Source organism: Chaetura pelagica, unplaced genomic scaffold, assembly GCF_000747805.2.
Source record: "Chaetura pelagica isolate M959 unplaced genomic scaffold, ChaPel_1.0 scaffold294, whole genome shotgun sequence".
NCBI classification, from domain to species: domain Eukaryota; kingdom Metazoa; phylum Chordata; class Aves; order Apodiformes; family Apodidae; genus Chaetura; species Chaetura pelagica.
The window spans coordinates 1,815,635-1,837,383 of record NW_009953068.1 but is presented as its reverse complement, the minus strand read 5'-3'; the positions used below and the strand labels follow the sequence as shown (position 1 = coordinate 1,837,383).

Here is a 21,749-nt window from a genome sequence, read left to right as displayed (position 1 = left end):
GGAGGGAAGCTGATGGCAGGGCAATTGGCTGTGGCTTTGGACAAGGTGGTCTGTTGCTGGAAGCCATCTAGGCAGCCTGAGCACGCTCAGGCATGGCAGGGACTGTGATAAACATGACTCTCTCCTGGTAATTTAGGTACCACTGCATAGGAAGCACTCACCAGGGAGTCTGGTTTTGCTGGAAGGCACTGGCCAGTGCTGCCCAGCAGAGTGTCCTGGGTGCTGCTAGAGCTCCTGGGCTGTTCTGCCTGCCCCTCAGTCCAGCCTGTCCTCTGGCAGCTGGCTGGGAAAGGACAGACAATAGCTGGCAATAGCACCAGAGTGTTATTTATTCTTGCATCCAGGTGTCAGGGTTTTGGTCATCTTCTGTAGTCTCACTGCAAGATGGCAATTACAGGTTGTTGCACAACATTAGTTTAATCGCAGTTGTGCAGCTGGGAGAACTGTTTGGACTGTGAATCCAGACCACGGATGTCGGGCCTGTCCCTCAGTCCATGAGTGCTGTGCTGGCTGACTGTGAAATATCCCCCACTGGATTTGTTGTGAATGCCAAACCTCATGACTGCAGGCTGACCAGATGCTTTAATGTCTCGTTTCTGGACTTTACTGTGTGTTTTCAGTGTGATCCACCTCAACAGCAGAGCCTGCCAGCATGCAAAATGGAGAAATGCTGAAGAGGGGGGGCAGTCATTTGAGCTGCTGCTTGGATGAGTAATTTTAAATGAGATAATGAAACTCTGTGCTGGAACACTCAAGCTGAATAGCAAAAAGAGTTCTTGTGGTGGGTGTCTTCCAGTTTAGGACATGATTTTTAATATTCCCTCTTTTCCCTTTGTACTGCTTTTTCATTTGTTTTTGCTCTTAAGGCTGTAAGAACAAATTGTAGAGTATGTTTGTATAACCTTGAGCTCTGCAGAAGTCCTCATCACTTCCAGAATTGTTAGAGTTGGGAGAATTGTGTGCAGATGTACACTAGCAAACAGTTAATTAGCAAATGTTAATACAACTTAGATCATAGTACAGTGCTGAAACTAAACAAAGTGCTAGGTACTATGGTGTTAAAACCAGACTTGCCACTTCCCCAGACTCCACTGAGAAGCAGCCTACAGGTGTCATCCCATTCATTTGTTTTAAGTTTTGTGTAATTCTTTATTAAATCTCCAATAGTGCTTTCCTTGTGCTGTGCTTGGGCACCCACAGATTGTCTGTGACTCGTCTAGAGCACTTTTCTCCACTCGTGATAAGTTCTTGATATTAAAAAAGGCTTCAGTTGTAGCTGATAAAGATGGGAATGTCTATTACCACGTGCTGTTGTGAAAGGCAGGGATGCCCTCTGAAGAGGGATCTAAAGCTGTTTCTAGGGCGAGCCTGGAGTGAGCATGAATGGAGCAACAATAAGCCTTGTGAAAACCTGGGCTGTTACATCTGCAAGGTGAGCAAGTGGCCTGTGCACTGTCTCCTACTGGAGCTGGTGGAAGCACAATTAATAAGAATAATTAAATGCTCTTTGGATAAAGCAAGGTATGATCTTTTACACCGTTCCACCCTGCTTTTCTGTATGGGTTTAATGGGGCTTAGAGGAGATTTCTGTTTCCGAGTAGAGTGGTTCCTGGCAGAGACACCTTGGGGACAGGTACCAGATACAGAAGCTCTGCTGCAGAGAGGATAGATCTGTCAGATCCCTTTGTGTCCCTGAGGCAGATTGAGGGCAGCAGATCTGGTGCCAGCTGAGCCACGGGCAGCGCGGGAGGGTCTGTACCTGCGGGAGCAGGGCTGGGCTCGCGGCCGCCCGCGGTGCTGGTGCCTGTGCCACATGTGTTCTGAATTAAAGCACATTCCTCCTGCCTTGCATTCCTGAAACCCCACAGCAGAGATTTGTCCTGTATGTTTCTCTAAAATTTGGCTGTAAAGCAGTTGCAAGGGAAGAGGAAAGATTCAACCTGGAGCTGGGCGCCCAGGAGCTGTTCCCGCATGTTGCTCCTCCTCGGCTGTCACGCACGTGCCGTAGGCCACGGGTGGGCGGCCACGGGGGGCTCTGGTGGGCACCAGCCCTGCCCCCGGCAGCAGGTCCCTCTGCCCAGGAGGCCTCTGCAGGCTCAGGACAGGCCGATTAAATGCATCATAGATTATTTGTGCTATTTTTGGCATAATCTCCTGATCTGGCAAACCAAGGGAGCATTGTGGGAAATCTGTCCAGATAACTGGTTGTCCAGGGTCTGAAGCCGACAGGAATGTAAAGGTGTTTTGAATTTCTTCCCCTGTGTACAAAGAGAGCCTTTGTCTAAGACTGAGGCATTTTATTCAAGTTTGCCGTGTTTGTGTCACAGTAATTTTCTGCTCCGAGTTCTTTTGATGCTCTTCCAGTTTCATTCTTCTGCCTCCATTATCCAGTTACAAATTGGCTGGCAATTCATTACATAAATTAGCCTCTTTGAGCCCAACTTTGGTGACAAACTAACAGACAAGCTCTGGCACAGGGCGAGGACAGTGTTACTGGGGTAGTGGCCCAGGGGCACCTGTGAGAAGGGGTAGCACGGGAGCCTGGGGGGCACCTGGCCCTGGGCAAAGGGGCCTTATGCCAGGATGGGTTTTGTCTTTGTGCTCCTGTGGGTGTCCAGCAGATCTGCCTGGGGCTGGGAGAGGGTCATCCCTGCCTGTGTCTGTCCCGTCTCTGCCTGGAACACTCCAGAAAGGGTCACCCCACTCCAGAGTGGAGCTGGGGCCCCCAGCTTGCTGTCTGGATGTGTCCAATGTGACAGTACAGTCTCGCAGGGCTACTATCTGCCAGTTAAACCCGGAGTTCTAGGTTTCTTAAAAATACTTGGTTACACTGTCCTGCCCAGGAATGAGTGTAATATGGGCTGCTGTATGCTGGAACTAAGTTGTGTTCCAGAAACATGAGCTCATGCTTCTGGCTTACAGGAGACCGTGGTAAGACAGGACTGAACTCCTGTGGCTGCCGCTTCCCTCTGACTCCTGCGAGCTTTGTGTATGAGACATGCTAAGGATCTGAATTATTTATTGCCCTGGATTCTATGGGGGAAAATTGTATGAGCCCAAAGAGTTGTACCAGAGCCTGCTACAGGTGCCAGTACAGCCTGCCTATTTGCCTAGATCCCTGTTTCAAAAAATTCCACTAAGGAAAGTGTTGGGTTGTCTTGGGCTTCCTTTACTGGGCTTCCTTTTATTTAGCAGAATCCTGGGAATGGTAGACGTCCCATTCATATTCCTAAATGCTTTTTTTTGGTACTGTATGTTCTTTTCATTGCATGTTTTGTATTAATTACAAACCACTTACAATTGGTCTGCCTAAAAAGTTTTTCCATGTTGATATTAGAAGGGTTAATAAAAATTTCAGAACCCCTCTTAATAACTGCCATTTCAACGATAGCATTTACATTCTAATCCTGTTTTGGATTGTGCATGAAAACCTAGTATTCGGGGTCTAGATAGTTACCTAGATGTGGTCTCAGATGAAGAAGATCAAAAACTAACAAGCGTGTGTTGTGTTTGCATTGCCTGGACAGGTGGGAATTCTCCTTGTGTGTTAAAAGGGCTGTAATAGAGGTGAAAAATACCAGCCTGTATAGAAACTACACTGGTCAATAAATTGAGCAGAATAAAGAGGACCCGTGCTTAGATTTGTAGAGAGTAATTATGTCTGGTAGGGCAGACAGTGACTGCTGCAGCCCAACCACTAGATGCCTGAAGAACTGGAGTGGCTGGGTAGGAAGGTTGTCTTCTACGTTCTTCTCTTGTTCATACAATTGTTTTTTAAATTAAGTTAGGCATCGAGAAAAGCTTTAAAAATACATTATTAGCAAGAAACCATGGCACGTTCTGGAAAGGGTGGAGCAAAACGGCACATCTGGGAAGTGAGGGGAGGGGGCAAAATCTGGATGTGTGGGGAGGAGCAGTTACTGCCTGGACAGCCCTGTGCAGTGTGGCTCCAGACCTTGTGTTTGTGCTGGGACCTGCTGTGGAGCAGCCTCTGGTTCAGGGCCAGTTTTCTGCTTGGCTTTGAAGTCTCAAGTGCCAAATATATTTCCAAGTTAATTAACTGAGTAATTTATTTTTGCTTCCTAAATATCATCAGCACTTTCAATAGTATTATGGATAAAAAGCACTAATTATTCCCTGTCCTCCTTCCCAGGCCATCTCTGCTTGGCTAGATGAAATCTTTAAACTGTCTGAAGTGAGGCTTGTTGTCCAGTGGACTAAAAAAATGACTGAGACTGCAGTATGGTCTGGTTTCCCAGAACTAATGGTCCATAGGTGCGCCGAATTACTCACTAACAACGTCTCTAATTTCGTTTGAGTCACTTGGTAGACTGGCTGTTTGGTAAAGCTGCCTTTTGCCTTTTAGTCCTGTTCTCCAAAGGCTGGTGGTCCTAGCTCCCTGCTTGTGCTCTGGGCTGGCAGCATGGGCAGCAGGCACTGGGCAGAGCCACCTCTGCTTGGGCTGGAGCAGGGCTGGTAATCCTGGACCTGGATCTGGGAACAGGTTAGAAAACACCTGGTTTTTTTTTTGTCCTGTCTTCAGCAAAACATCATTCTTGTGTTGCTTTCATCTTCTCAAAAGGAATCAATATTTTTTTCTTATTTGTGATCACTGGAAAATTAATGCAATTTTTCATGTACAGTGAGTACTCTTTTATCTTCAAATTGTGTGATTAAAAATGTAGTTTGCTGAAGCATGGGAAGCCTCTGTCTGTGTCAGAGAGGAAAGCTGCTGCCTGGCTCCTTTCTTCAACTGCAGCTGCTGGCTCCTGCCTTTCCTTTTCCTTCCCCCTTCCAAAGGGTGATTCTCACCATTTCCTCTTTGGAGATTTCTTCCTTTGATAAGCTGTCTTCATTCCAATACTAAACTAACTTGTGAATGCCTCTTGAGGAGGAAATAAGTGATGTGGATGTTTTTATTTTGTTCAAGGTCTCTGGGGAGCACAATGTGTGGAGAGTGCTCTGTACGCACTGGGAGCTGGAGAAGAAAGGAAGGGGTTTTTGCAGGCGAAAAAATGGCCAAAATCTTCCTTTCAGTTATAATTAATAGGTTTTTCTTTTGGGCTCTGAATGCTGTGTTTGTATGAAAATAAAGTGGTTTCCAGAGGGGCCTTCTGGGAATAGATGTGAGGGTGATAAAAGTATTTCCCAGAAAGGGCGCTGGAAAGGCACAGTATGGAATTGCACATGTTTTGTGAATCCCTGTTTTGTTTTCCTCTGTCATCTGGAGCCTGTGGTGCCTCCTCCCTGCAGAGCTGAGGGTCAGGACTCTCTTTTCTCACTGTTGGGATGTGCTTGGGTGCTCCAGCAGGATGAGGTGGGACAGGCAGTGCTGGGGACCGGTGGTGACCTGCTGAGGACCAGTGTCCTTCTGCAGCCCTGGGCATGTCTGGCCAGGCTGAGCCTTCTCCTGCAGCGAGGGGTTTGCCTCCTGGACAGGCTGGTACCCTGCAAACTAACCACTCTGAGACTCGTGGGCAGGCTGGTTTTTTTCCTAATCCAGCTGTCATCAGGTGGCAAAGAAAGTGATTAAACTATAATTCTAGGGAAAAATGGACTTTAAAGTGTATGCCATCATTTTAGGTGACGGCTCGCTCACTGCTGGGAGGGCTCATGCTTGGTGCACATTGTGAGTTCTTGGTATTTACTTCGGTTTAAAGCTTCATGCTAGTTACCTAATTAACATTGAATTGGGTTTCCAGTACAGTAGCTTGTTTGGTTCAATAAGAACACATTTGAACTTAAGGTTAATGAAAATAACTCTGCTTTCATCAAATTCATTAAAAGTGATTCAACAATAAAGGCTTACTAATGGAGGAGAGATTAAATATTCATGTCTGTAAATTTCTCATGTCATTTCTGATTTTCCTTAATCTCCACCTCCCTGGATTTGAGGGTAAAACCTGAATACTGAGCAGAAAAGGTGCTTAGAGGTTCAAGACCTTTTGTAAGTGTCCAGATGTATATGCTACAAAATATATACACAAATATACCTAAGTGCTTTGAGTCAATACTGGGGTGTGGTTTCTGTGATCTCTTACCCAGTAGCTCTGAAGGAAGTTCTGGACACACTTTGAGCTGCAGCTTTGCTGTTGCTTTATGTGAGCAGAACATTTTTCTGCAGCCTTGCAAAGGCTGAGACAGTTGTCACATCAAGGCAGTAAGTGGGGTGCCTGGGTGGCAGGCAAAAACCAAACTCTGGTGTTGGATTCTTCTGATTATAGCCAGCATGACCAAAGAAGTCAAAATGTGATCGTGTAGCTCAGTGTCCATCCGCTTGAGGTCATGGGCAGATTTGTTATGTGTGACTTCTACCAATTAAGTAATTGGCATTTGTTCCTCTCTCTGGGCTTTTCAGGCATACTTCCGACAGGGTGTGGCCCTTCAGTATCTTGGACGTCATGCGGATGCACTGGCAGCGTTTGCATCAGGACTGGCTCAAGATCCCAAGAGTCTTCAGCTTCTCGTTGGCATGGTCGAGGCCGCCATGAAGTCACCCATGCGAGGTAAGGATGGTGACCTGCTGCTGAGGTATTGGAGGTGGTGGTTTCCACCCATGGGTGACTCTGCCAGGATCTGAGCTGGGGAGAACCTGGAGGCCTGAAGGGAAAAAATTTGAGGACTTCTCTGTTGAGTTGGAAGGTCCTGAAAAGGAGCCTGAAGTAGGAGGAACAACAAAAAAAATACTTTTCAGTGGGACAGCAAGAAGGTGATACCCAGCTGGAGAGGCACTGCACCAGAGACTGGTGTTGTGCAGCAGTTGCAATTAAGTCCTTACTTGCTTGTCTTAACCTGGTATCAGTGCAGATAGAAAGGTGTGAGCTTCTGTGTCCCTGGGTTTATTATTACTTGGAACAGCTTCTCGTGGTGCTTGGCCATTGGGAACAGAGTCCTAAATACTCCAGGCCAGTGTTTTCCCAGAAGAGCACATCAGCAGATTTTCCATGGTACCAATGTATCTTAAAAGACAGTGTTTTGGAGAAGGCAAGAGGGCTGCTCTGCTAATTCACTTACATTCAGGAAGAGTGTTGAAATCCCACAGCCCTTGAAGCTGCATGAGCTGTACAGATTTTGCCTCTTTCATAATGTCCCTGTTTCCAGGATTTTCCTCAGAGAGGAAGGAGCTAGTCTCTTCTTTACTCTTTCTCTGTTGCTCTATTTCTCTTGCAAGCTTTGAGTTGCAGTGTCCTAATGGTGCTCCCCAGGAGGGAACATGGCAGATCTCATCCTCAGCAGATGCTGCTGGGGGCTTCAGGGCTGCAGGGCCAAGTAGCACTGAAATGAAAAAAATATCCCCGATGGTGTTTCCTTTTTTACAGTGTTTCTCCATCGTCTAAAATGAATTCATCTGGAAGTTTCTGTCCTAGGTAGCAGTTCCCTTGTGAAGCAAATTTTGTTTGATACCTGGAGTACTGTGGCTGCTGTTCAGAGTGCAGGTGATGTGCTTTCTTTGTAAGGATCCCAGATTTGGCTGGATGACCTTGCTGTCCTATTGTGCTGCAGTTGTGTATTTACACTGCTGCTCCCTGCTGTGCTTCTCAGTGTTGCTGCTTTCCGGTTGCTGTCCTTCCACTGACTGGTTTGGCAGATTTTGGATTAGCCTTGCTCATGAAGCACTGGCTTTACTTTGAGAGTGTGTATGTACTGCACCACTGTAATGAGTGTTCAGGATCTCGCTCCCACTGTGCTCAGCACTCTGCAAGCACTTCAGGAGTTGTTACGTGTGGTTCTGGTTCCCTTTCCAAGACCTTGATGTCTAGGAGGGATGTAGGAGATCTCTCTGGGTGTGGTGTAAAGCCAGTCCCTTGTAACTTGATTCCACCAAAATAATAGATTGTTTGAAGCCATGGATAGAGTGGTGTGTGATGGCTTCCAGGATGCTTGGCATCAGAGAAAGAAGAGGAGGAACTGGGTAGGCAGAAGGGCTGTGTCAGTGTCCTGCTCCAGATTATTAAGTCTTGAACCCCATGAAGGGGTTCAAGGAGCATGGGTCTGCAGGATGTAGAGATGAAGAGGCAACTGTCTTTCCTAGCAATGGAGTTGCTGTTGATGCATCTTTCACCTGGTTGTGTCCATGTGTTTTCTCTTGCCATTTGCTGTTGTGTGAGAGCATTAATGGACTCCATGTTAGCCCTTCTGTTAACTTGGTGGTTCTTCCTTCCCTACTGGAATTGAGTGTTGCCTGAAGCACCTTTTGTTTTCCTTTTCCTTTGTCTCCTGTTCACCTGGATTACCTGCCTATGATCGTAAGTGTGCTCCCTAAGACAGGAACTGAGGTTGTACCTGCTCTTGCAGTGGTAGGCCTGATAAGCGGTGGCATGTTGCAGCACATATTCTTGTCCTCTTATGTCTGTATTTAAACCTGACATCTAATTGGGTGTCAGTAATCGCATCCGCACTGCTCGTATCATCAGGGAAGTGTTAAAATCCTCTTTTGTCGTTATTCTTACACTTGGTGATTGTAGAGAGGCAGAGATGATGAAAACAGGGAACAAGTGGTTTTCTGAGGTGATTGTGATAGCGTTGCTTCAGGTGAGACCATCTAATCAAGAAATGCAAATTGGTCAGCAGCTTCAGGGGTCTTGTTATATTCATATCTGTATTGAAACATGCAGCCAAGATGTTTTATCATCTGACTGATGGAGACAATTAGACCAACTACAAGTAGTCTGGCAGGTCCAGTGCTGTCATTCTGCAGGAGTACCCTCTTCCTGCAGAAGAAGGAGCAGCAGCTTTCTGCAGTGTTTGCGACCTCTCCTGTTGCAGATTATGTGCTGTGGTAGCTGGACAGGCACAGATTTTGCAGTTGTTCAGCTGAAAGTTTGTGCTGAAGGAGCAGCAACTGCAGTGCTCCTAAGTGCTGCTGGGGGCCCATGTTCAGTCTCCTAGAAAACTCCACAAGTGTTTTCCTTCTGCCATTAGGCCAGTCTTCAAAGCTCAGTATGAGGCTGCTCTGCATGCTTATGCTGTCTTCCTGAAGTGCTTTCTGCAAGGAAAAGAGCTTGCTAGTTGTTCCGTTTTGATGTACTAGATATTAGATGATGCATTTAAGCACTGAGTCTCCATAATAAATGTTGGCTTGATTTGGGCAGTCTGGCCTTTAACTAACCTGTCATTTGTTTACCAAACAATGAAGTGAGTTGTGAAGGTGATTTCTAGATGTAAATAACTTCGTTTGAATAACTCTGCCTTTGATTTCAGAGTCCCTGGAGCCCACCTATCAACAACTTCAGAAGATGAAGCTGGACAAGAGCCCCTTTGTGGTGGTCTCTGTGATTGGCCAGGAGCTTCTGACTGCAGGCCACCACGGGGCCTCTGTGGTGGTGCTGGAGGCTGCCCTGAAGATCGGCACTTGCAGCCTGAAGCTGCGGGGATCAGTGTTCTCTGCGCTGAGCAGCGCGTACTGGTCCCTTGGGAATACGGAGAAGAGCACTGGATACATGCAGCAGGACTTGGACGTAGCCAAGAGTTTAGGTAAAAGTTCTCATTTCACTTGCTTGAGTGCTGGATTGGTGCAGATGGAGCAAATGAAGGGCTGTGTTAATGGCCAGCACATCTCCGTGATGCTCAGGTTCCTGTGGGATTTCACAAGGTGCTAAATCAAGCCTGAACCTTCTGAAAGGTGCAAACCAGAGGCTTGTGCAGCCTTTTTGGCTCGGTGTGTGAGGGGGCACATTGAGCAATTACTGTGCTACGGTTTCACAGGGTTCTCTAATTTTCAGTTGTCATATATGTGGGAACAGGTCTTATCCCCTGTGTAAATCTGGGCTCAAAACCTTAAATTAGTCTTAAATGAAGCAATCTGTTATTTCAATAATTAGAAAAAGGTACTCAGTCTGAGCTTCTGAAGGAGTTGCCAGGGAAGAAACAAATGAGGAGTGAAACAATGGCTGAAGAAGAGGGTGTAAAAAATAAATTAGCTGAAAAATCCCTCTTGTACAATATATCCTGCACAACACTGAGAGATTTGAAGCTTTTGGGGTGCTGTAGGAGAGGAGGCAGTATGTGAGACAAAGGCACAGCCTTGCAGAGGTAGGAAAGAACGTGACTGAAGGCTTTAGCTGGGTGAGTTCACAGAGTATTGGGACTGCTGCCTTGAAGACAATCATAGCATGGTTTGTGTCTGAGCTGTGCTGCAGAGTTGCTTTCAGCCAAACCTGGCACTCTTCTGGCCTGCTTTAAGCCAGGGCTTTTGACTGACTTTCATGAACAAATCAGTGATGTCAAGCAAGGAATAAACGTGGAAGAATGAGAAATTGCCAAGTGTTAGACCAAAGAAGAAACTAGAACAAATCTAAAAACAAGGCTGAAGGCCACTGTAGAAGTTTCTGAAGGCCAGCAAAGAGAATTTTACCTGTGCATTAAGTATAAGGATGTGTTTGTTCTGATGCTGGTTCTCACACTGGAGTATCACTTGTTCAGGGTGTTCAGTCTTCCTGCTGGAGGCTTCCAGCAGGACCTTTCTTAGCTAACCTTTGTTTTGTTTGCTTTTAACTCAGGTGACCAGACAGGAGAATGCCGGGCTCATGGAAACCTGGGCTCCGCATTCTTCTCCAAAGGGAATTACCGGGAAGCCCTTACTAACCACAGACATCAGCTGGTGCTCGCCATGAAGCTCAAGGACAGAGAGGTAGGAAGCTTATGACACAGGTTGAACTGGGAGTCAGCACGGTGTGGTTGGCATGATCATGTCAAGAAGCTTTGTCTGCCTGCCCTGAGCATTCCCTCTCCCTCCCTGCTGGCTCTGTCCCCTGTGCCCGGGCTGTGGGGCTGAGCAGGGGTCAGTACAAGCCCTGCAGCTGAGCCTGGCTGTCCTCAGACCTTGTCCCTGTGGTACAGGTGCTACTGCACCAAGCTCCATTAGGGTGCGTCCTGCATTGTGCCTTTTCCAGACAAGTAGTGAGCTGGCTCCCTGTCCAGAATGTCCACATCAAATACTCTTTATTTAAAAAGCAATGGAAAGAAAGAGAATCAACCCAAACCTGAGAATGCAGTATTGTCTGAAGGGTGGAGGGCTTGCTTGGACTGGAGCTGTTTTGCCATGACCATTTACGATTCAGCGCTGGAGGGGAGGTGCTGGGCTCCCTGCCAGGCCAGGGAAGCATGCTACATGGTCTCAAGAGTGTTCTGAGAGATTCCGGCAGAAGTTCACTGTGAGGACAGAATAATGATTTTAAGTGAAAGTTACAGATACAAAAGGTGTTCCCCTCCCATGAAAGGGAGAACAGGCTTGTGGATGGCATGGCAGGTGGAGGATGCTGCTGGAGACAGCAGGAAAGGGGTGAATTAATGTAAATTAAGCTGGTTTTGGGGAGATCTAAAACATGCAAGAGATCAGTTTTCCACTGATAAGTCATAAAAAATATCCGTTTGGATTAGCTAAGTGCTTTATTGAAGTGGTATTTTATAATTTAAATCTCAAGTAAGCCTTGGAAAGATTAATCTAGGTTATGGAAGGACTGACAAGGAGGGACCTGCTAGACATTTTCATGATTATTTTACCAGCTGGAAAACCTCCTGATACCCTTGTTTCTGTTCATACAGAGCTGTTACTCATTTGTCGTTTTCTTGATCAGGGGTCCCTGTTCCTGCTAAGAGTCTGATCTTCGTAGCTGCTTCTTCTCAGCAGTGTTTCTCTGAGCAGCAGATCCCCCCGTGGTGGGGAGGGGATTGAAGGGAAGGGCAGGAAACGTGTTGGTGCGTGGCACGAGGGCGACCTGTGCTCCCCAGAGCCCTGGGCTCCCTGGGGACACCAGGGCAGCTGCTTTTCACTGGCCTGGAGCTGCAGATCTAAACGGATTCAGCAGTGCATCTGGGAGGAATCCAGGGAATGAGGGCTAATCATGATAGTTCTTAGTTTATGACACATCTGGGCACATAATTAACAGTTATTGACAACAAATGACTACTTGGTTTAGCAAGAAAGCTGAGCTTCTTGGATTTCCTGTAGGATGTAACCACAGGAAATTAATTTGGCGCTTTCTGATGACATCATCTTGACCACAGAGCTTCCTCTGAACAAAAAGCTGTTTTTCTTGGCCTCCTTTGCAGACATTTTTATAATGCAAATGTTATAAAGTTGCAGTAGTGCTGATGTGAATTCCACCAGAAGGGAATTTGGTGTGCGACTGTAATGAGGTAATTGTTTTACCTCCAACTGTACAGAGAATTGGCTTAGAAGGTAAAAAGTGCTCCTTTGTATGGGAGGCTGCAGCCCTGAGAGGGAGCACTGGGTGCAGGGGCTGGTGGGGTTGTGCTGCCCCTCAGCCCAGGGCAGCAGCAGAGGGTCTGGCTGCAGCCCCATCCTACCCCTGCCCACTTGGTGGAGGGAAGTGTTGCCAGCTGAGTGAGGAACCATCTTCAGTGGATGGAAGATCTTAAGCATTTCTCTGCTGGCACAGGGGGTCTGTGCACCTCCTGTTACAAGCACTGTGTCATACTGAGCACCATCCATGCTCCAGACAGGTCATCTGCTCTTTGCAGTCAGTGTGGGGAAGGGTTCAGGCTCTTACATGATGTTTGTGCTCAGAGAGGTAATGGAGCAGAAGTAGCTGGGATCTGGCATATCTCTAGCATCTCCAAGAGAGACCTTGGGGTATTGAATGTGCATGTGGCTTTGGTCTATGCAGACCAGTCAGAAGACTGGCTCTTAGAGGGGTGCTGTGATAGGCACCATGAAGTAGCTATCTCCAGTCTCATTTCAATGCTTCCCATCGCAGTTAAGTGATGGGTTGGATTTTTTGACCAGCTGCAGTCACTAGTCAAAAAATTCAGATGAGCTAATTCTGTAAGATTGTTTCTGAAAGAATTAGCAGACTTAAAAGTACAGTCGATTCAGGAAACTAGAAATCATAAGGGAGTCAGTCTTTCTTTCCGTGCATTCCTTGGTTCCTGTGGAGCTTTGCAGATGGTGACTGTGGTCAGTAGGATGCCATCCTCAGAAGCATGACAGCAGAAGGGAGGTGCAGGAGAAGAGAGGAAGGGAGGTGCAGAAGAAGAGAGGAAGGTAGGCAGGACCATCTAGGACAGTTGTCCCCCTGTATTCTAGCGGAGGTGAGTGCAGGAGTTCAGCTCTGGGGTTGTTTAGGTGCTATTGAAGAGGAAACAGCAGCACAGCTTGGTAGTCTGTTGTTTCTCTGTGAAGATTAAGCAGAGCAGATTTCAGCGTGGGCTGTCTTGGCCTGCTGAAGATCTGGGAATGTGCTCAAGTGGAGAATCCTGTGAGGCCTGTGCTGCTGCTCTTACAGCAGTGTCTGCTGCTCTGGCTGAGGTGAGGCTGATGTGGATGTACCTCTCCATGCTCAGCCAGGCCACATCACCAGCTGTGAGTTAGACAAGGGTAGCACAACAGATGAGCTGTGCCAGGGTCAGAGGAAGGGCTGGAGTCAAAAAGTAGATGTGAAAACTTTCAGTGCCTGTAACACTGGTCTCCTGTGTCCCTATTCCTCTTTGTCTCTAGCTGCTTTATGTGTGTGCAGAACTATCTTGTACTGTGAATTCTGTGAGAGCCAGAGTGCCAAAGTAGAGCTAAGGGCTGGTGATCTCTCAGGATGGGTTGGAGTGGCCCTTGTTAATGACCATTTGGAAGGACCTGTGTTCCTTCCAAAGCACTTAATTTGGAAAAGTGCTACTTGAGCGAGTGTCTTGAAGCTGTGAGGACTGACAAGAGAGGTGGAAAGTAAAGCTGTGGAGCCCCTGTTCTGGTTCAGTGTCCAAACTCTCATATAGACTGAGTTTGAATCCTGTGCTCTTAAGGCCACCAGCACTGCAGGAGCTCTGCAATGAAACAGCTCCCCTGTCTCCCGGGCTGTCAGACGCCTTCTATTACAGCCCCGCATTAAAAAATAGCAGGGCAGTGAGGCACAATCATAAGCTAACTATCATAAAATTAATGCTTGTGTGAAGCACGTTGCCAGCTCTCTAGTGCTGGGAAGGACGCTGGTGCCAGACGCCCGCAGGGTGCTGGCAGCTCCAGGCTGGGCTGGCCGGGGCCTGTGCTGGGGGAAGGTCAGGAGGTGCTGGGGGAGCAGGAGGGTTGTGTGAGCCCCGAACTCTCCTTGGGCTGGGAGGAGGGTGCAGGTGGAGGAGCGTGACCACAAGAAGAGCACTGGGGCCTGGAGGAGAGCAGAGGGCAGGGTGACAGGCTTTGTCAGTGACTGCTTGCCCTGTGTTGACTGAGACTGCCCAGCAGCTTGCAGCATCATTCTTGGCCTGGTTTTGGAGGGATTTTCCCCCAGCTTCCCCCTGGAAGGAACAGGTGCAGGACCAGGTCAGGCTCAGTGCCCGATCTGGCTACTGACCCTTTGTTTCTGTGGCCACTGGCTGCTGCTCTTAGGTGTCTCCACAGACGTATGTGGCTCTGAGAATTGTCTGCAGCAGGTGAACCAGTACTGCATCAGTAACCAGACTGATGAACTGGATGTTACTGTCTCAAGACAGTTGTTTAAAATAACTGGAGGTGTAGGGCAGAGTTCATGTTTGGTGCAGCTTCAACAGATATTTTTTTTTCAGGAAGGCTGACTATTTGGAGGAAAAGAGGATTATGAAGGTGATTATTAGATCTGGGTGTTTAAGTGGTAGAGAAGAAAGGTGTTTATTAAGCAGGCTTTTGTGGGTTTCTGTGTCACCTTGCTCTTTTATTTCTATGGAAGTTCTTGTGTGGTAGGGGCAACATGAGAATGCAGAAATCCACATTACAAAGAGAAGGCATGGGCTTGAGCCCAGGAGCCTTGGGTAGCTAGCTGGGTGGTTCACTTTGCTGCAGAGAGAGCATTGCCATGGAGCTGGCTGTGGGGAGAGGCCTTTGCTGGCAGCAGAGGACTGTGTCATGATGGAAGGTTGTCAGGGAAAACCGGCTGCTGTGCCTCTCTGGAGGAGGAGCATTAGTGAAATATTATTGCTGTGACAGACATAATCAGTGTCTGGATTCAGTTGGGAATTTGCAGATTCTGCAACTGTCTGAACACACTTAGTGTGCAGCTCAGCGCTGGGGGTTATTTTGGTTTGCAATTCTAGTACTTTTTCCCAGTTCCCTTTAAAGCATGCCTGAGCTAAGAAACAGCATGAAGCTCCTACATTTTGTAAGTTACAGCTACTTACTGTCAGGCTGTGCAAGACAGAGGTCGAAATTCACTTTCATATTTCTGGAAGGAAACGCAGAAGGAAAGATAGATCATTCCTTTCTACTGAAATCTGTAAATTCTGTAAAACCAAGGGTTTTTGCCCCTTCCTGAAGGGAAGGGGAAATGCTTTCCAGGTGTCCTTCCTGCTGTGCTTTGTCTCTACAAGCCACATCTTCAGTAAATAGCAAAGCTATTTAGCCTTTTGCCTGAACTCCTTGTGTGGCTTGCGGTATAGAGCAAAATACTTTTTTCATGTTCCTTGCCAATCATTTAAAAAATATCTATTCTGCTGAGTTAGATAAGGAAAGAGCCTGGAAGTGAGCGTGAGTTAGTGTCACAGCAACCCTTCAGCAGTGACTCTTGTCTCCATTCTTCCTGAGGTGTGACGTGCGGGGCCCTTGAGTGTGCTCCAAGCTGCCCCGCTCTGGGTGGCTGTGAAGGGACTGGTGGTGCTGTGACCTGCTCACCCTTAGTGCTACAAGCTGAATGGCTCCAAGCAAACATGTAGGGGTGGTGTCAGCTCTGGCTCATGCCTGAGTACGGTGTGTGTGCCCCTGGCTGAACTTGTTCTGAGTGAGCGGTTTGGGAGCTTGTCCGAAACAAAGACTGCCTCCCTGGCTGCCTGCCTGCATCCTTTCCTTCCTGAGAATTATTTCTGTGTTTGGACTGTGCTGGCAGCCACAGCCTCCTGTCAAAGATGAAATTCCAGCTGTTAGTGCTTCCATTGCAAGCATCCCTGTGTTTGCAGTTGTGCTGCAGATTTGGCTGGAAGTGTGGATCTGTGCACCCTGTCCTCTCTGGAGAAACCATCACAGGGCACATCAGCGTGGAGTAAGCTCATCAGAACATGTGCAGCTAATTAGCTGTGGGGCAGGTTCCCTTCCTGGTTGCCTTGTTGGGCATCCAGAGCCCTCCCCAAGCTGTGTGTGCTGCAGCCCACCAAGGCCATGGCACGGGGCAGAGCTGGGGCTGGGCTGCCAACACAGCGTTCCCTCAGGGCAGTGCTAACACGGGGACACGTGCCTGCACACCAGGCACGGTGTGATGAGGCTCTGGAAGAAGTATTTTTCAGACTTGATACTGTTAACAGCTCCCATACCTGTACCAGAGCCTGGACTAGCTGGTGTGTAGCGAACAAGTGCACTCGTGTCTCTACTGTCTCTGTAGCTATGTGATGAAGTCAACTGCTGACAGAAGGGTCTGGTTACACATGCCACATTCTGTATTTGTGTGGAGAAAGCCAGGAGAACAACTGGATAAGAGGGTATCCCACTAAAAAGGGACTGTGGGGACACTCAAGCAGCCAGAAACACTGCCCCTTTGCTTCCAGAGAGGATGGTGAACCCCCTGCCCCTTACCTGTACAGGTTGTGTAGAAAGTGGTGGAAGGCTTCATCCTCACTGGTGTAGTCCCTGCAGATACATCTGAGCTGCCTGTTCTCTGTGGTGTGGCAGTGCACCACGGTGGTTCAGGCCATCCTGGGAGGCTTCCTGGGATGCCAGCTCATGGAAGATGGTTACAGTCCTGTAGCCTGTCTTTCTTGCATGTCATGTGGGATGGGATAGGCTGGTCTATGCCCTGCTCCACTTCCCAGTCACAGCCTGAGCTTAGTGTGAATTAAACATAATGTGCATCTGTGATTTTTCTTAAAATTGCTGATGGCTTTTTTTAAGAGAATTGTAGAAATGTATGTGGTGACGTAAAGACTGTTTAGGTTAGCTAACATGTGCTTGTAAAACCTCAATTATATTAGGTTCTGACCTGTAGTGCATCTTTGGGAAATTAGAAAGCACACCCAGCTCTTCCAGGCTGCGTGGTGAAATGGGCTCTTTCTGTGTCTGCCTGTTCTTTCTGAGCAGTTTAATTGCTGCCAAGAAACCCCTTCTGTTTACCCTTCTGCTCATGTGTCCCTAGTTACTTGGGAGCACAGCAGTGGGCTGCTCCTGTTCTACACAGAATGTTGCTTTACATGGGTTATTATTCATCACAGTGATCCTTTTCCATTACCTTCAAGTGGCTTTCAGGTGGCTTAAAGTGCAGTTTCTCATAGGACAAACTTAATCTCTTTCTCCCTGAAATCCTGAAGTGATAATCACCTGGTCACTTGCTTCCTCCTTTGTGCTTCATTATCATAAGTCTCAGATGGAGTGCCAAGAATCAGATCCTTTCATTAACTGCAGCCTGAGGGAGCCCAAAGCAGCTTTCCTGCCCATGGCATTTGTGTGGGACTCAGCCATCTGAAGAGGTCGTCTGTCTTTGGGGCTGCCAGACTTCTCATAAAGGAAAAATCTGAAGATCTTATGGCTGCAGTTATCTTGTTATGTTTGCAAACAGTCTAGAAAATTAGGACAGGATATAAATACCTCACAAATGAGAGCTGGAAAGAGTCTTCAGGCTACAGCAGTTTGTCATGCATGAAAACATTGTCAGAGATGTCAGAAACAGGCTGTGGAGGCTAAAGTAGGAAAGTAGAACTTGCTGCAGTAAGCAACAAAGCTTTGCAGAAAATGAGGAGAGAAGGCATTTGTTTCTCTTCTATTTTTGGTTCCTTTTTATCTTCTGCAATGAAGCCACTGTTTATTACATAGTTGTGTGCCTGAAGTGGATTATTTGATGCCTGCAGCAACATGAACTGGAAAGAATAAGAGGTGAGCATACCTGATTCCTTACAGCTTTATCACATCTGACTGGATGTAAGTAAGGAACAGGTCAAGGAGGGTGTTGCTAATTGATAATCTATTGGTGCTTAATGCAGTCAGTGCTAACAGAAGCACAGGAATGACAAGTGTAGGCTGGCCACTTGCCAGGAGGGCCTAGCAGAGCAGACTGGGGAGCAGAGATGTGCTGAATCCCTCTGCTGCTCAAGAAGGGTGTGAAGCAGCTGGTGCAGTTAGGTGAGAATGGGGTTTTCCAGGACAGAAGCTTTAGTTTTACCCATGCTGCCCTTGAAGTCTCAGGTTCTGCAGATGTTGTTGTGATTTCAGCTTAATGAGAACTTGAGAGATTTGACTCAGTCTGCAGAATGTCTTTGTGGACATCTTTTGCAGCATAGTTCAATCCACTGCACTCAGTCTTTGGCCCCGATGTCTGTCTCTGCTGGTGGTGTACAAAGTTACAGACATTTGCTTGCCAGTTCCTGCTGTTCCTGTGTATAGTGACTGACATTTCAACCAGCTGGGCTTTGAGGCACCTCTGATTAACCACTGGACGTAAAAAATCTGACCTGTGCTGTAGGTGTGCACTGAAGCCCTTGTTAGAAGCCTGGTGTTACCTGTGCCTGTTGGTAAGAGCCCTGTTATGTGCGCACTGGGGCAACTCCCAGGAGGGCTTGCTTTCCTGGAGGAGGGCACGCTACCAGCTTCTAGGAAAACACTTGCCATATTAATTCTTTTGAAGATTCTGGGACTTCTAGGGCAGTAGCACTGCATTACATCTTTGACTGAGTTATCTGTGTGACTGGGAGGGTGAGTTCAGTGATGTGAGCAACCACAGTACTTGAGCATGGAGTAGTTGGATTTGTGTGGGGGAGCATAAATTCTTTGCCTTTCTGTCTCTGTCTTTAGCAGCTCCTTTTTAGGGAAAGTCAGCTTGCCTGGATTCTTCCAGTTTGTCCAGTTCAAATGTGATAGGATTAAGCAGAATGAAGGGAAATCTGAACAGTGCAGGAAATTTGGGAACGCACTAGAAGGCCATATGCTTTGTTTTGTTTGGATTTGTGACTCAAAAGGGAAATGTAATACTTCCTGAGGATCTCCTTTAAATGTCCCCACTTGACCTCCACAGCACATGGATTTTAGCTGAAGGAAATGCAGTCTTCTGGTTTTACTTACCTCTCACAGTATCTGCAAAACGTAGCACTCTACTGAGGCCTGTACCTGACTGCAGTAAAAGAAATGAAGCAGAAAACTTGTGTAAGAGCTGAAACTCAGAGAGTGATGCTCTTTGGTTCTTCAGAAGGCCCACCTCAGGCAGGGCTTTCCCTTACTGAGTTTCCAGTGAAGTGGTATTGAGCTTTATGAGCAAGAGTAGTGTCAGGATTGGCACAGGTCAGCACACCACTGTAGGAGTTAGAGATTTCTTTGCCTGCCCGAGAAGCTTCTCTGGGTTCTATGAAATCCAAGTTTGTAATATGCTGGTTTATTCTTCCAGGACTGACTTTGACCAGGGCATGAGTCACTCCTTAGTGTCACTGTCTCAGAGAAGCTTGTGGTTTTAAGTGAGGGCTTCTTTCCTTGCATCATCACTGAAAATGTCAAGTCAGCCATCCTTGCTAAAGTGATTTCACACAGGAGCCTTTTAGACTGTGTCCAGAAAGCTGTGTGGGATGAAGATACGAGAGCCCCAGGAGATGATTAGACTTGATGCTGAGGTCTGCTTTGTAGCGTTCCTGGGCTAGTGGATTTTGTGTGACTTGCTTTTCATTGTGGAATTGAGCGCTGCAGAGCCCACCCCAGTGCACACGTGTTCAGAAATAATCTATTGGAGCTGCCCTCCCCTCGCCACCCCCAGAACACACCCAAGGAACTGGGAAACCTTTGTTTGCCTTCCCAAGCTTGTGCACGAGGCGTGCTGGCTTTTGAAGAGAGCATATTGCTGCTTGTCCTGAGTGTAGATGTTCTGAGTATGCATGACTGGTCTTTTGGATACAACTCCACTGCACTGTGTAGGATCAGGCACTGCTGTTACCCCATGCCCTACTTAGTCTGTGCCAGTTATTTTCCCACCTTGGCTGTAAAAGCTGATCTTTGATCAATCCTAGTTCATGTCCATGTTTGGGGATTAAGGCTACCTTATAGTGAGATACCAGGCAGAGCATTTTCACCTTGCCCTTTAAAAATTATTATACAGTGTTCTCATTTAAGGAGTCTGTGCAATTGGTTAAAGAATTGTTTAAATGTAACGTAATTGGGGAATTACCATTATCTTGCAAGGATGAAATAGCTAAGAAACACATCTCTCCAAGTCGCCAGGTCCCTATTAGTTGTCTTTCTGTGATGCACATCTGCTTAACATCAGACTCTTTACCTTATTCAGCTGAAAAGCCTAAGCTGTCTGTTGCTCCCAAGAAAAAGAGAGTAATTAGAAACCATTTTCAGAGCTCCCTTTGGTGCCTCGGCTCAGTGGCAGAAGAATCTGCTTTCTATTAAAGTGATAAATTGCATAATTGGAGGTGTAAGCAACCCCCACTGTAAAATTTGTCTTTGTCAGGTATATAAAGTGTTGCTTTTCTTTGTTTGCTGGTGCAAAACCCCACTGTATGAAGCTGTAGTCTCCCATCACCCTACTAGGTTCATGCTAGTACAGTTGGAGTCTGTTTCACATGTCTCAACCTTGTACTCCCAGTGCAATGTTTTGACTCTTCTGCCAGGGCAGGTGGGAATAGCCCTGCCCTCAGAGCCCCTAGTGGATCCTATTATGCAGAAGATTTTAAGTATACAGTGATGAATTTATCTTTTGGAATCCTATTACTAACCCCCTGAAGTGAGTCATTAATGTCTCCCAGCAGATGTAATCACTAAATTGTTCCTAAACACTGCTTTAATGTCAACCTCCATAGTCTTTCCACTGATTGCCCCCACAAGCATGTAGAACCGAGAGAAGAAAAGCTGCACACAGAAAGCCCCAGGGAAGCCAGGAGTGACAGAGGCTCTGCTCGTGCAGACTCCAAGATGATTGAGAAATGCTTCTCGTGGAGCCCTTGTATCAGTTGCAGAGGAAGCTGCTGCAGAATGAAGCACAGGGAGAGCACTGATGTGAAGGCCACGTCAGAGGGTAAAGGTGACTGTGTGAGCAGCAGCAGAGCCTCTAGAAACAGCCCATCTTTAAAATTGAGATGGGCTATTTCTTCTCAGGCCTTTACCCTTCATTTCCCGTTTCTCTTTTTGTCTTGTCCTTCTTATTATTCTTTTCTGTTTCTCCTGTCCTCCTCCCACATCCTGATTTGGACAATCCAGCCCTGGGCACTCAGATGTATAAGCCAGGTCATTTTGCATGCCCTGAGAAAAGTTGTCAGGCTTGTACCCTTCGTTCTGGTCTTTACTGTAAGCCTGTAAATGCTGTTGGGCAAAAGGATTAGGAGCCCTGAGAGTAAACATTTCAAGCCACACAAATTTTCCTTCTTACGATCTGCTTCCCAGTCTAGGAGAACTCCTTAAGATTTCTTCCCATGTACAGTCAGAACAGTCTCTGCATCTCTCAAGTTCCTCTTGTGCACAAAGTCTGAGATTGGCTGCTTTCCATTTATGCCTCTTTTCCCTAGCTATAGCCTATTCACATCCTCTGAGTCTCTGTCTGGATGGCTCTTTGCCACAGCTCATCTTACTCAGCAATCTGTGAAAATGTCCACTTTTTTTTTTTTTTTTTAGCAGCCCCAAGAGACACCAGTTTTCACTGACTCCTTGTTTTCCGAAAGAGGATTTCCATGCTGTGCCCAGTTATTTCAGAAGTGCTGCTGGGTTGGTGGCCTGGGTTTTAGCTTTGCCCGGAATGGTTTGTCCTGTGCAGCAGTGAGTGTTGCTCACTAGCAAGACAAAGGGAGCTCTGGATCTTGATGTCTGTGATGGGCCCCACGCAGTATTTTGGTCTGGCTTGTGCAAGATGTCTGCATCTATCTAGTTTGTTTTGTTT

At 47.1% G+C, this 21,749-nt stretch overlaps 1 protein-coding gene across 1 annotated transcript in view; it reads left to right on the top strand.

Annotated features, from left to right (window-relative positions):
- Window positions 1-21,749, top strand: part of TTC28 (tetratricopeptide repeat domain 28) — a 126,249-nt gene that overhangs the window by 48,853 nt on the left and 55,647 nt on the right. The window contains exons 2-4 of the mRNA XM_009996829.1: window positions 6,359-6,506; window positions 9,202-9,474; window positions 10,500-10,630. Coding sequence (XP_009995131.1) covers window positions 6,359-6,506; window positions 9,202-9,474; window positions 10,500-10,630 — 552 coding nt within the window. The remainder of the gene's footprint in view (window positions 1-6,358; window positions 6,507-9,201; window positions 9,475-10,499; window positions 10,631-21,749) is intronic.